The sequence below is a fragment of the Anomalospiza imberbis genome, chromosome 2 (genome assembly GCF_031753505.1).
Source record: "Anomalospiza imberbis isolate Cuckoo-Finch-1a 21T00152 chromosome 2, ASM3175350v1, whole genome shotgun sequence".
Classification (NCBI taxonomy): Eukaryota; Metazoa; Chordata; class Aves; order Passeriformes; family Viduidae; genus Anomalospiza; species Anomalospiza imberbis.
This window is the reverse complement of record NC_089682.1, coordinates 8,875,231-8,889,306: the sequence shown is the minus strand read 5'-3', so window position 1 is coordinate 8,889,306 and position 14,076 is coordinate 8,875,231. Positions and strand designations below refer to the sequence as shown.

General features: G+C 36.5%; 1 protein-coding gene across 1 annotated transcript in view; it reads right to left on the bottom strand.

Annotated features, from left to right (window-relative positions):
* Positions 1-327: 327 nt before the first annotated feature.
* RPGR (retinitis pigmentosa GTPase regulator) overlaps positions 328-14,076 on the bottom strand; it is a 54,538-nt gene continuing 40,789 nt past the window's right edge. The window contains exons 15-18 of the mRNA XM_068179768.1: positions 5,616-5,807; positions 5,354-5,393; positions 4,009-4,097; positions 328-3,076 (exon numbers count right to left, since the gene is read on the bottom strand). Coding sequence (XP_068035869.1) covers positions 2,855-3,076; positions 4,009-4,097; positions 5,354-5,393; positions 5,616-5,807 — 543 coding nt within the window. The 3' untranslated portion in view covers positions 328-2,854. The remainder of the gene's footprint in view (positions 3,077-4,008; positions 4,098-5,353; positions 5,394-5,615; positions 5,808-14,076) is intronic.

The window sequence follows — 14,076 nt, the reverse complement described above, 5'->3', positions numbered from 1 at the left end:
TTGTATATGTAAATATATGGATTAAATGGAACTTTCAGGAGGCCAGGCACACATTTGATCATGCATGTGCACACACACACATGCACACATATATCTGTATATCTGTCTCTTTGTCTATAAATATACACATATACATATATATATTTATATGTGTAAATATACGCATATATCTCAGTGCATATATATATCTTTGTGTATGTAAGGTGCACCATACCACTTCAATTTAAATCAAACGTGTATCTAGACTTGATTTATTTATCAGAACTTGACCACTGTCCATCTGTGTATACTTAGAAATAAATGACCAACTGTATTTTTTAATCTTCATATTTTTACAAAGACATACAGTTTAAAACTTTCAAAATGCACTATATAAATACACTGAGGTATCAGAGTACTTAAATGCCAAAAGCAATATGCCAGAAAACATGAAGTTTTCTGAGAATTTGGAAACAGAAAATTTGATACAGAATGAGCATCTTTAACTTTTTTCAGGGGCCATGAGAAGGAGAATTTTTGGCTCCAGGGGCTGGTTATACCTTTGAAGAGCACAAACTCCACCTAGTGATAGGTTTAGTGGTGAAATTTTAGAAACCCAACAATTCTAAAGCACAATCTCAGCTGTATAGCAGGACTATAAAAATGAGAAATAGAGACTTAAGTTGATACACTTAATCTTTGGCAAAGTAAGAAGAAAACAGAGAAAGATGTACTAGAAATGTTTATAGAATTTTTTTGCTACTCATCTGTTTATAAAAACATTTCAATAATAAAAAATCTTCACATTTTTATCATAAATATTGTGAACTTGTTAAAAAACCATATAAATTAATACACGTACACATGTAAGTTGTTTTATTTGTTTAATCTTTTTTATTAAAAATGAAGACATGTAGAAAAGACATCAGAATGAATTTAATAGTTCCTGCTTCTTGTTGAGCAAAGTGTGTGGACAAGATAAATGTACCAGTCCCTGAAACTGCTCAGACATACAGCAGTTTACAGTCCATTACATAAATTTTTGTAGTGTTAGACTTAAGGGCAATTCCCATTTTAAAGTAATATTTCTCACTAAATTAGTTCACTTTTAAAAAAAGAAATTGTTCTTACAGTAACAATTTCTGTGACTGATCTCCCCTTAAAAAAATAATTAAAGCTTATTTAAATTAAAGAGGGCACCATTTACTATATTTCTCCTTTTCCACTTTATTCTTCTCAATAGTATCCAAGGAGAACAGAAACCACATGTGCATTCAGAAGAATAAGAAAATATGTGAATATAATGGAGGAAAAAAACCCTCATGTAAGGTTCACTGCAGAGCCCAGGAGTAGCCCAAAGAAAAATAAAAGACACAAAAGGATCCTAATTAACTCTGGCAAAGGATGACCCAAGCATCCAGGTTTTTAGTATGATGATTGTGGTAGCACAGGGGAAGCCCCATGAAAGAACCTGGGCATCTGCCATACTCAGAAGGACAAAGCATTTAGGTGAACCTACTCCTGGGATGAAATCAGTTCTGGACACTTCTGACCTGTTATATAAAATTTAAGCAACTCTGAAACTAGGAAAATTGGAGGAAGAATGGGAAAGCAACCAGTCCTGTTGTCCCACCTTTCACCAGTTCACTGTGTGGTCAGGGATCACTTTGGGGTCACCGACCACCAGGGACCAGCAAGGAGACCTCCAGGACAGAACGTGTGTAAATGGGAGGGAAAATATGTTAATGATTTCAGGGAAATTATTTATCATGTGTATGTTTATTCTGGAAAAATCAATGACTATATATGTAAAATAGAGTATGTAAACAGGAGCTTTTTCTGTATTCAGCCTGCACAGTATTTTGGAGGAGATATCCCCTTGAGCATCTGGCTGAATATAGAATTCCTGCTTCTTAATGCTGCAGTGGTGTTAAGCAGTTTTTATTTGTACTGATTTTTGGCTCCTCCTGCTAAGTGTCCATCTGAGGAAAAGCTAGTCTGCCTGAGAAAAACATGAATATTTACCCCATAATGATCAGTTTGTCATACTGATGCCACAGTACCTCTGGTTGCATTATTTTCCTGTGAGAAAAGCTTCACTGAAGACTCATGAAGGTGTGGATGTTCAGAGAATACAGGATTAGAATCCAAGTGAAACAAGAGTGAGGGTATCCAGATTTCACTGGGCCTGATTCAGTGAGGAGAGAGGCCCATCAGCTTATGCCAACTTCAGCAGGAGCAAAGGCTTTCAGCACCTCTCAGAAATAAAAGCTTTCTCCCTGTCCCAGTTTGGCAGGATACTTCCATCCTTACACTGTTTCCACTGGGACTGCTGCCATGTGTGAAGTTAGGCACATACTCAAGTAACTTCTTCCATAATGGCCTACAAGTTAACTTGAAGGTTTTACTGCTATTTTTTTCTATGTCAAAATAGAAAGAAACATGTATATTTCCAAGTGAGTACCTTCAATATTCTTAACTAGGTTGTTAAACCAAATAATATCTTACATCAAATATTATAATTTTGCAAGAGTATCATGCTGAAAGTAGTACTCCGTAGACTGAAAGAGAATAAAAATATTTAGCAAAAGCCATAAAATGCCTGTATTCAACTTTTCACATAAAAAACCCCCATATTTTGCTTTAGAACATCAACAGGTAAGGCCACAGATCTCCAGAAAGGTGCTGATAAGCATATCATTTCAAACTATTAAAATTACCAATAAATACCAAGAAAATAATCTGCCTATTTAAAATTACAGCAATCCAATCAATCAAAAAGAGCAGCCATCAACATCTTGAGTCATAACTGTTTTCAAGTAAAAATTGCACTATATGCCTTAAGACTGTCACAGTCTCATATATTATAACAGTGTTACAGCAATGTACATGTATTAACTTTCATCCTTCTGTCCTGGTTAGTCACAGTTTCACTGGAATTCTCCAGTGTATGATTCTGATTTTCATCCTTACTGCCTTCACCAGTTAAATCTTCCTTTTCCTTTTCTTCACTCTGCAATGGCTTTTCAGAGCTGTCTTCCTTTCTGCTACATACATTTTTCTGGCTTGTCAGTGGCTTTCGCTTAAACAGGGAAAACTGGAGTGAAAAAAACAGGTAAGTGACATGACTGAAACAGTTAGCAATGAAATTCAAGATGAAAAAAAAAAACCACAAAGCCCTTTTGTATATACCAAATATATTTTAAAAAATGACTAAAAATATTAGCGAGAAACATTTTTAATATTTAAAATGTGTTAAAATAGCACATGGGAGTCAGAAAAGTTAAAGTGATTGCATTTTGTCAAATTACACATTGTACAGTTTGTACAAAATGCTGTAAGTGGTGCATTTATTTGGGTTTCTTTCAAATAAGAGCCTGAGGCAAGGTCCAAAAATGAAGTGCCAGAGCAGAAAGTGCTTACTATGCCTCCTGATAAACTTGTGTACTGCCATAAATGACAGTGCCTGTGCTCAGTGAGATCACACTCTGTCAAAGTTAACTACTGCTTAGGGTCTTTGGTCAACTGGAAACTCAGCAGCCTCTGCAGGAGCCTCTGAATCCTACAACCTGTAAGAAATTCGGTATCAGGTACTCCTCAACGTGCTCATACACCTATATAGAGAGATATATAGGATCACAAAATCAGTGCATGTTGCAAACAGATGCAAGGTCAGTGAGCTCAGCTGCTACTTTCAGAGACAAATAGGAGGGGAAATCTTTTTAGATAATGTCCCATAGGAATGAAGTCCTAAGTTTTCACCTCACCAGTACCTGATGTGATAAACAATCTCTCTGTCAGTGACATGCCATCCATGAAGAGGTCATAATGGGCTTTCACTCATTTCTATTTTTTGGACAATTTAAAGTTATTTTATCAAAAAATAAAATCAAGTCTTAAACAGAAAGAACAGGTTGCCCAGCAATTTAATTATCTATGCAGATATGTGAGTTGAGGTATTTGCTTTAGTAACTGCCCACTGGCTTCTTAGTCATTGGCAAAGCTAGAAAGAAACATCAGGCCACAAACCTTTTTTCTCCCCACAATTCCTCCAGTTTTTTGGTCATCAGTGTTCTCTGAAGAATTGTTCACAGTGTGATTGTCAGTGCTTTCCTTCTCTACAATAATAATTTAATATAATTGTTTATATTAACTTTCTTCTGATTCATGCAAATCAGAAAAATATCACAGAAAAGCAGAAAAAATTACTCTTCAGATTATTTTTGAACTAGAGGTCACTGAATAAAACTGAAAAAGCAGTCAGAATATTCAGTAAAACTTGATGCCCAGCCTGAAAAGACTATTTTTATTTTTTAATCTCTCCATATAATGTCCTGATATTACTCTCCAGATGCTCAATTTTTAAGAACAGAACACTTACAGGTGTGACAATATATAAAATACTTTTACTTGACACTCACAGTTTCCTCTTGCAGACAGGAGACAATGTCTTGCACACTTATATGCAAGTATATTCTAATTTGGCAAAGCTGATTTTAGGCCAGGAGTTACGTTTCAGCATGAATTTTATTCCATAGAAACAATTCTGGGAAAGAAAATACTTTCCATCTCAGTTGATGTTCCTGTGTTTAAATTTTCCTATACTGTCTGTATGAATCATATAAATTTCAAACTTAGTATCAAAACTTCCAGATCACTGGATAGTAGAAAAATATTTAAGTACCCCTTCTGTACAAGCTATTTCCATTATAATATTGAAAATAAATAGCACAGCTTCTTCATTATAAAGGCTGTGGTCTGTTTTATACCACACTTGTTGTTTTCTTTCAAGGGAACCATTCTAGATTATTCCAGATTTCTAAAATAAAATAAGTCCTACACATATAGGGCACCCAACTTCATGTTCCCCAGCTATTCTAAAGGAATATACAGATCTCATAAACTGCCATCAAAACTGCAAGGAGCTTCTAGACTTACATCTTCAGCATCCTGAACAGTGTTCAGCAATTATCACATTTCACCTAAAATAATCTCTCTGTGAATAGAATGAAGAAATGTCAGCTGAAAAAGATGGGGAAGAATTCTGAGAAGCTTCGTGATTGAAGTGAGGCTCAGGGCACCTCACCTCATGAAGTTGCCTGGAAGATAATAAAATTCCCATGACTTTGGCACTGCACAGCCAGAACTGCTCTTAGCAGGACACAGTCCTGCAACATGTGACTGGGAAAATAATTTATTTCTTTCAAATCATTAACAATTAATAAAGGGGGTTTGCCCCTCAAATTTCATCACCTCTCAAGAACTGCTTTGCCAAATATGAACAAGAACTGTGTTGTCCAGTATCTTTACAATATTGTTTAGAAAACTTTTATCTGTCTTTAGAATGTCCAATTCTTAGGAATTGTATTCTTACCCTGCTGAACGATGGTCTCTTTCTGAGTAGTCTCCTCTGTCTATAGACCAAAAAAGAAACCAAAAAAACAACTCTTTCAAAATTGTTTTAAAAAAAAAAGTTGTTTAACTATTAACACCTACATGTGTTTCTTCCTCTACCAAAACCACCCAAAACAACAAATTTGCACTTGCAGGATAGGTACACATGTATCAAACTGAAGTCAGTTATAGAACCAGATTCTTTCAGAGACCAATAACTTGATAGGAGTAAATGCCTTTACCTCTCCAGTTTCCACAGTGCTACTACTACTGCTTGTCTCTCCCTCAGGTGATTTACGATCCTTCTCTTTTTCATTTTTTTCCTCTTTTTCTTCTTCTTTCTTTGTTCCTTCTTTTGTTTCATCTCCTTCTGTTTCTTCTTTTCCTTCTACATCTTCTGCTTCTGCTTCTTCTTCTTCTTCTTCTTCTTCTTCCTCCTCATCATCATCTATTTCTTCATCTCCAGACAAGTTTTGTTCCTTGGACAAAATTGCCAAAATATAATTTTGAAACTCAAGGTGTACAATGATCATGATCCTCATCCTACATCAGTTCATCACACATCAGAATTTGACTAAGAACAAGAAAACTCAAAAGGGAATGTTCTAAGGAGATAGAGTAAGAACAGACACAGGAGACCTCAATCAAAGTTTGCTAATTTTAATATGTTTTTTAAAAACTGACCTCCAGGGAACATTAGGAGTGCAGCTGACTTATGTTTTGCCAACATGTGCCTTCTTAAAGAAAAAGCAATGAAAATATCTTATTTTTGGAAAGAAAATATTTATTTTAAATGTTTGAAATGAGCCTAATAGACACAAGCAGTAATAATTCCAACACCAAAAAAGATTCAAATCTATTTCTCAAGAAAATGAAGAAATGCCAAATAAAAAGTTTTGATTCATGTGATTCAATACAGACATTATAATTTGAATTTAAATTATTTTCAGCCTAAGATAAAACTTCAATATAGTAAAAATAAAATGGTCAAGGGCATTATAAAATAAATATTTAAAAGCATGAATGCTATTTTTGTAAAATGTGCAGAAAAATGAATCAATTATATCCTTCTTACTCGCTTCAATCAGATTGTCATTATTATGCCAGTATGTACTTATAACAGCATAAAATGCAGTATTTAAATAAGAAGCATTCTCCTTCCCATTGCAGAAATATAAGGGCCTAAACCAAGGGCTTCCAAGGTCAAATCAAGTGAAGGCACATCACTGCCCAGAGGAGAACATTTCTGTTCCACTGCAGCCAATGTCACAGTGGAAGCTGGTGGGAAGTATCTGCACACCCTTTTGGAAGTGTGGTGGAGAAGTGAGCCTTACACTGAACTCCTTCCTACACCTGGTTCCAAATGTTGTCTCCTGTTGTTGGTAATGTTTTCCCTATTCTCTCTTACTTCTTTGGATTTTTGCCTGTTGTCTCCCCAGCTGCTCTCATGGTCATTAGAAGGTAACTTGCTGGTGAGGAGGAAACCACCAGTGAATGTTTCCAGAAGTTGGAACACAGAGACCTCCTTTGCTAAGCCCAACTCACATATCCCAGGAATCTGAGACATCCTTACAGGGGACTTATGGAGACCTGCATCATTCTGGAGCCCAGCTCACAGCCTACAGCACCTAAAATCACACTAGATGAATTTATTTCAGCAACTAAGCCATGCTCCTCATCCGAAATAAAAAAGGTGGAGGAGAGAGACACTCATTTTATTCCAAGGAAGCCACCTGTTTAACTGAACAGCTTCCCAGACTGACCCCATTTCCATTTACTGCAGCTTTTCACAGGTGTCTCTGGCTGTCACCTCATCTGCTCAACTCCTAAAATAGCACATTTTGCATCATAACTCTGATAGCACAGTTCTGTTCCTGTTACTTCTGCTTGCCCATTTATAGGCATGGTTTAGAGATTTCACCAATGGTAGGGAATGATCTGAGAATGTCATATTACAGATATGCTTTTATCTTGAAGGATGAATCATCTGACCATTCAAACTTATACCTGGAGAATTTAATTATCTAAGCATCTAGGCTACTAATTAAAGTACATATATGTGTGCATATATATATGGATCTGTTAAATGCATATATTATATATGTACCTATAATCTCTTTATTATTCTCTTTCATCATGCTTTAGGGGTTTATTTTCTTATTTGACTCTAAATTCCTTTTTCATAGAAAGAAAATGCTGACAGAATACCTTCAATACCTCTAAAGTTGAGACAGAGAGAAGCTGTCTGGGCCAAGGTCACACACAGAAAGTCAGAAGTAATAGAGAGCTTACAAGTGAAATATTTCAAATTGGTTTAATTTAGGCTTGAGGTTCCAGTTTCTTCAAGGACAAAACCATGGTTGTTACTATGAAAGAGCCTTAAACATTTTGTACCTACAGTATAATAAATCAGTGCAGCAGAACAGCAATCTAGAAAATATAACCTTGCAGATTTAACACAATACACAGATTTTTATAGAGCTGTCTTTGCTGATTTATTTTCACACATTTATATCGGTTTTCCTGTAAATCCAGACCTTCATAACTAGACATTCTTGAACATAAATTTGCTGTTTCCAAGCTTATGGGGACAAATGACTTTACTTGCACTGGTTTGGGCAAAAGTATTGCCTTAGTTAGTATAACTCAGTGTGTATAGCTGTCTTCTGCTAAAATGGCTGCAGCTGGCTTTTCTTTGGGCAGATTAATACAGAATAAAGACATTTCTTTTCAGAATGCTCTATAAAAATGTGGTCCTATGTCCACAGGAGAGAGGAGAAAAAACATCACTCTGTTCTGTACTGCTGTTTCACCTGGTGCCATGCTCTGGCTAAAAGTCTCACTGAAGACTGAGACTCATGGTAGACCTTGCTCAAATGACAGCTGCAAACTAGGTTTCTCTGTATTTCTGTAATTGTTTCATTGTGGACCCCTCCTGCTTAGTTTATGGAAACAGCTCTGGCAGATGGTCTGCTCATAATTAGCATTTCAGAAGGGAAGGCTTATGGTATTTTTCCACATCTCCTCAAGAAGTCAAAATAATGTTTGCCATGACCATTTTATATTTTTAGGGAAGAAAGTCTCAAACCCACTGATGGGACAATTTTAATTGCAGATCTCTTAAAAATCTGGTGAAAACTCAGTGATGAAGAGAAAGCTGTAATTACTATGGGTACCACTTGAAGTGAAGAGTTCTAGGAAGCTCTGGTTTACAGAAATGTTTCTGTTTCCAGTTGCCTTGGAAACAGTTAAAAATCCACAGAGAAGGTTATTAAAGAGAGTTGAGAATGAGCTAGGTAACTACATGCCTGTTGCTGTGTGGTGTTCTGCCAAGCAGCCATAAACCAGCAATTGCTTAGCAGAGTTTTTAATCATTTAAGGAACAGATTTCTCCATTACCTGCCCAGCTCATTAGCTTGACATGCCCAAAAGCATTCTCATGGCCCTTTGACATGTCTACAGGATAAATGAATGGTATAAATACCAAGCAGGAATTTCCCTAAGAAGCAGAAGACTCTGAGTAGATGGGTATTAGGTCCAAGGAGGTTGGGCAATGGGCATAATGCTTCATATGGGCCTGAACTTTCTGGAGCACTAGTAAAGACAAATACAAAACACATTCTACAGACTATCTTCTTGCTTTGATGCAGGATTGAAAAGGAATAGGCAGAGGAATCATATCCTATGCTAGCTGTCATTCTGCTCTCCAAAAACCTAGAGCACATCCATGTCACTCCTGAACTGTCCGTGCTGGGAAAATGCACGGGGTTAACATTTTACTAGAACAGCACTGAAAGTAACAATACCAACCCTGATCTTACATACAGATGAGTGAAAAAAACCCCAAAACCAAACAGCTCAGTTTTTCATTTGTGGGGTGGAGGTACATGGATGGATAGACGTAACATATTCTTGATACTGATCAGGGTGTCAAGGCATCTGATGTGAAGTGACTGGAAATACTCCCTGACAAAACTGCTGGAAAAGCTAAGATTCATACCATGTAGTTTCTTACTAAGCAGTTCCAGAGACAGCTTAACACCTTAAAGTCCACAAAGTGCTAGCCCCTTGTCATCAGGTATTTGAACTGGCTTTCATTTTGTAGCTGTTAATATAGAGGAGTTATTAGCTCAGCTACTCTAAGCCTTAGAGAAATATCCTTCACTTTAATGATTATTAAAGAAAGCTGTCCAGTTTAAAGACTGACAAAATTCAAAGACATGAGTACTCAAATGAGGGATTTAGCAGCTTATCCTTCCACCTACAAGCAGCAAGGCAGCCAAACTAAGCTTTCCTTATATATTGTCACAAACAGAAAAGCTCAGCTAAATAAACTTAGAAGAATTTCCAACAAAAAGTTGAGCCTGCCACCATAACTTGTCTAAAAGCTAACACCTAGCCTTCTACTAGATTATATTGGCTTCCCAATTACACAATTTTATGTAAAGAGCACTTAACATGGATTACCTGAAACTTATTACACTCCCTTAATGCTGCTGTTGTGTGTGTGTCCTGGAAAACGAAGGCAATGCTGCACTTGTAATTTCAGGCACACTGCGAAGTGAAACCACTGGAAACCAGTTTTATGTCAGATGGGAGTTTCCATTGTTAAATGTCAAAAACTGAACTTTAAAGATAGTTATGCCTTCTTGTAAATATAATGGAAAAAATAGTTTTGAAGCAGCAGTTGCCCCGTAGTGATATGTTGATTACGCTGGACATGTGGTGACTAATTACAACAGTGCCCTCCACCAGGATGGCATCACCCTGGGATAAAATAGTGAATACACAGCCGAAAATAATGCTGGTAGAGACTGACTGAACGGATTCATTTTCCATTAAGTTTTTTCACCCATACTTTGCTATGCAACATGTTTTATTTATTAAAAGCTGAACACAACAACCTACAAGTCTCCAAAGACCTGTGCATTTCTGTCACAGGCTGGCAGTGCACATACTTTGCATTAAGAGGATTAATCAAATTACATTTATTAACCAAGGCTTTAAGTGTCATCCTGAGACTGCACACTGGCAATGATTACACAGAGTAGCCAGTACTTTTAAAGGGCATTTTCTTAATGATTATTCCAGTTGGCTTTGGTGTTATTATTCTGTGGTCTGCCAGCTTGCTGCTGTAGCTGTACCTGGAGAAAGATATATATCTGCATTCTTCTGTGCATAAAAATGACTACTTACCAATGCATAAAATTGCAATGTAAAACTACATTCTGAGGAAGTATTTGTACTTTCAGTTTTTCACTAGAAATTTAAATAGATGTATCTAAAGTTTTATCCTCCCAGCAACTCAAAAGATATTTTTTGTTTATTCCCCAAGATAAAGCAACATCTGAAATAGCTCAGACGTACTACAACTTTCATATACAAAACAGTTATCTTCTCATAAAAGTTTTCTTTCTTTGGACAACAAACAGAAAATATAAATTTCCAATCAAAAAGGGGAAAAAAACCTTCTGTAGAGCTAGAAAGAATTTTAAGGTGTTTTGTGAAAACCATAAAACAAGTTAGAGACTGTTTACATCAAGTATAATATCTTATGAACTATTTTACACAGTAACGTAAGTAGCCTCTAATATTCAGGCACTCAGAAATAGCATACCAAAATAACTCCTGGGTACTTGAGCAAAACGGGAGAAATATAATCAGCAATTCCAGAATATGTTGGTGTTATCTGAAAAAGTCACTGTGTCTCTGGAAGATATTATGCTGTATAAAATGAATTCTTAATGCTAACAGACAGAGAAAAAAATTACTTGGGAATATTGGCCCAAACTTGAATGCAGATTGTGCATATTTTCCAAATCCTTATAGAAAAAAACTTAGTATCTGGAGTTTGTCAGCTCCCACATATTTGCAAGTGAATGAGGACAGTCACTACTTCTGCTTTTATTGCGCACATAGCTTCGATACTGCATGTCTCTCCCAAATCCTGCACTTTTCATTAAAATCCTGCCATAATCATGCTGGGTTTTATTCAGTGCTTTGATAAAAATACTGGTGAAGGCAAATTTTTGCCAAAGCACCAAAGCAGGCAGGCAGTTTTTTTGAGATTCTCTGGCTTTGTACATTCCCCAAAGAGCTGGTCCATGTGTCGCTGCTAAAACCTCCACAGACTGCAAGACTGGGTCTCAGGGAAGTGCCCCCACTTCAAAATTCTCTTATGTGAAAGTGGTAATTTTTACACAACCATCAATAATCTTTAAGCCCATTCTCATTTCACAGATTTTTCAAGGCACACCCAGCTCAGTAATGCAAGTGCCACCAGCTTCCCCATGGAATTGTTTTCCTGGTCATGCCAGCACTTGTGGAAGTTCTCCCTCAGCCACTGCAAGGCTGGCTTTAAAGCACAGCTTGACTTTTTCTGTACCCTTGATACAGGACACGTTCAGGTTTGCTTTGTTCTTTTTCTCCACACAGATGATAATGAAGTGCCTTCTAAAAGAGGTTAAATTTTGCAGCAGTTCTGCTGCTGTGTTTCTAATTATAAAAGTAGTTTTGTGCCTTGGATATATGCTGGATAGAATGAAAGCTGGATAGAATGAAAGTGAAGTATTTTATACTTCCTGTAAGAAAGCCAGGCTCTGCCAGGGTGGCTCACAAGCTCCTTTTAGGAGGTATTTAGGTTGGTATTTATTGCTCACTTTTAGGTGAGTATTTATTGCTCACTTTCCAGTTGAACAGCACAGGCTCTTATACTAACAACAGTACACGGGGGGGGGTTTGAAATATTACTCTTCAATACTACTGTGATCTATATCCTTACAAAAGAGGTGCAGATAAAGGCTTTGTTTAATATAAAATTCTTCTTTGAGCCACCTTTGTTTTTCTCTCTCACACTCTCCATATGACAGCACAAATACTTTACATTTCACACAAACCACAAATAAAACTCTGTGTGAAAGGTGTGCCAGTCATGACAAATTATAAGGCTCAAAATCCATACCATTGAACCTGGGCACTCCAGCAGACAGCCCTGCAACCCACCACAGACCAAAAGAGTAATTTCTGATTTTTCAATGCTGGAGAAATAAGAAAGCCAGAATGGTAAAAATTTTTACACTAGACATTTCAGGGCCCTGATAAGAATTATTTTCATAACTAAGCATGGGGGTTTGAGATAACAGTATTAATATTTGTTTAAATTATTATAACATAGGTTGACAAGCAAAAAAGCAATGAGCACTCTAATAAATCCTTAAAAAAAGAGAGCGATTAAGTGTACTTGCTTCTTCTTTTGGCAACAGAACAATAAAACCTCTGTTTCTCCCTGCAATGCAATTTTCTGATGCCAAAGCTGTCTCTCCAAAATCCTTTCAATCCTCTCCTGTCTCCATTAAAACACAAATAAGTGTATAAGAATGTTACAGCTCAGTGAGTGACTTTGGATCCCAAACATTCTCAGAACTTTACTGAGAACAATACCATGGGTTTGCCATTGTGCAAGCAAAGAATTTGCTCAGCTGCTCATAGAATGCCACAGTACTAAACACTGTCACTTCTACAGTTGGATGAAAAATTACCCTTTCACATTTACTTTGCCCTTTTTTGGCCTTTTTACAGATCCTTAATGTTATATGAGAGATAGGATCTAAAAGGGAGTGTCATCTTGAGAGAAAATAAGCTAAAATTTATATTAAAAGATGCCTAAAGGTAATAAAAACTAGGAGGGGAAAACATCTAAGAGCAATGGAAACAAAAACTAGATGTCCTTTAAGCATAATTCTGAAAGGCCCTGTTCTAAAGAATATCCATGTATTCATCCAGATAAGAAACTGGAACAAAAAATAATGAGTGAAACCTAGACATTTTTTTGCAGCTTGGAGAAGGACGTTTTTGTTATTCAGCATCAATTATGCAAAGAGATCTACTATCTGAATAAATGGTTTGATATGTTCAGCTGTAATGGAAAAACTTACCTGCTGAAATTTTGCAGGCAGAAGAGAAAAGCTGTGCTACAGAATATTCCAAAGTCACCCAGAGCATCCTCACCTCTAAGCAGAGCTGCACCCCCACCCTCTGAAAGTGCCAGGGGTGTTTGTATTGGATACCCACTGTAAAAGGCAGCACCTGTAATTCTGTGAATGTCTGTGAGAGTGTGCAGGGGATTAAAACCTCTGAGATGAGCTGCAGGGGATGCCTAGAAATGTCCATGTGCTTATTAACACTTTGAGGATGTTCAGTGTTGCTGCTCTTGAATTAAACATGTAGGTGGTTGATTGCTGGTTAACTGTAATTAATAAATCAATAAACCACTTATTCTTGACTTAAACTGAACTGAACACTTTTTCCACGTGATAATCATTAGGGAATAAATAATGAAGAGAGAATAAGTGCTCTTTTTTATAGTACAAGAATACAAAGACATCAAATGATGCAAATACAAAAGAGGAGTTACTTCTCCAAACAATATGCAAAGAAATCTAAGCATTCTTTGCCAAAACATGCTAAACAGGTTAAAAATTGATTGAAAGAAGTTCAATGAAGAAGTGAAGAAAATGGATGCTAAATGTAATGTTAATGTAATGCATACATCTGCTAAATGTAATACATATATCTGCTAAACCACAAATTATTGAAAATGCTGAATGTATTCATTATACTGAATGATTACAGGGGCAAAGTAACACTAAATGTTTGTGCTACTCTAATATTCTAATTTATTTTTTTCCCAGGCACTCACCAGTA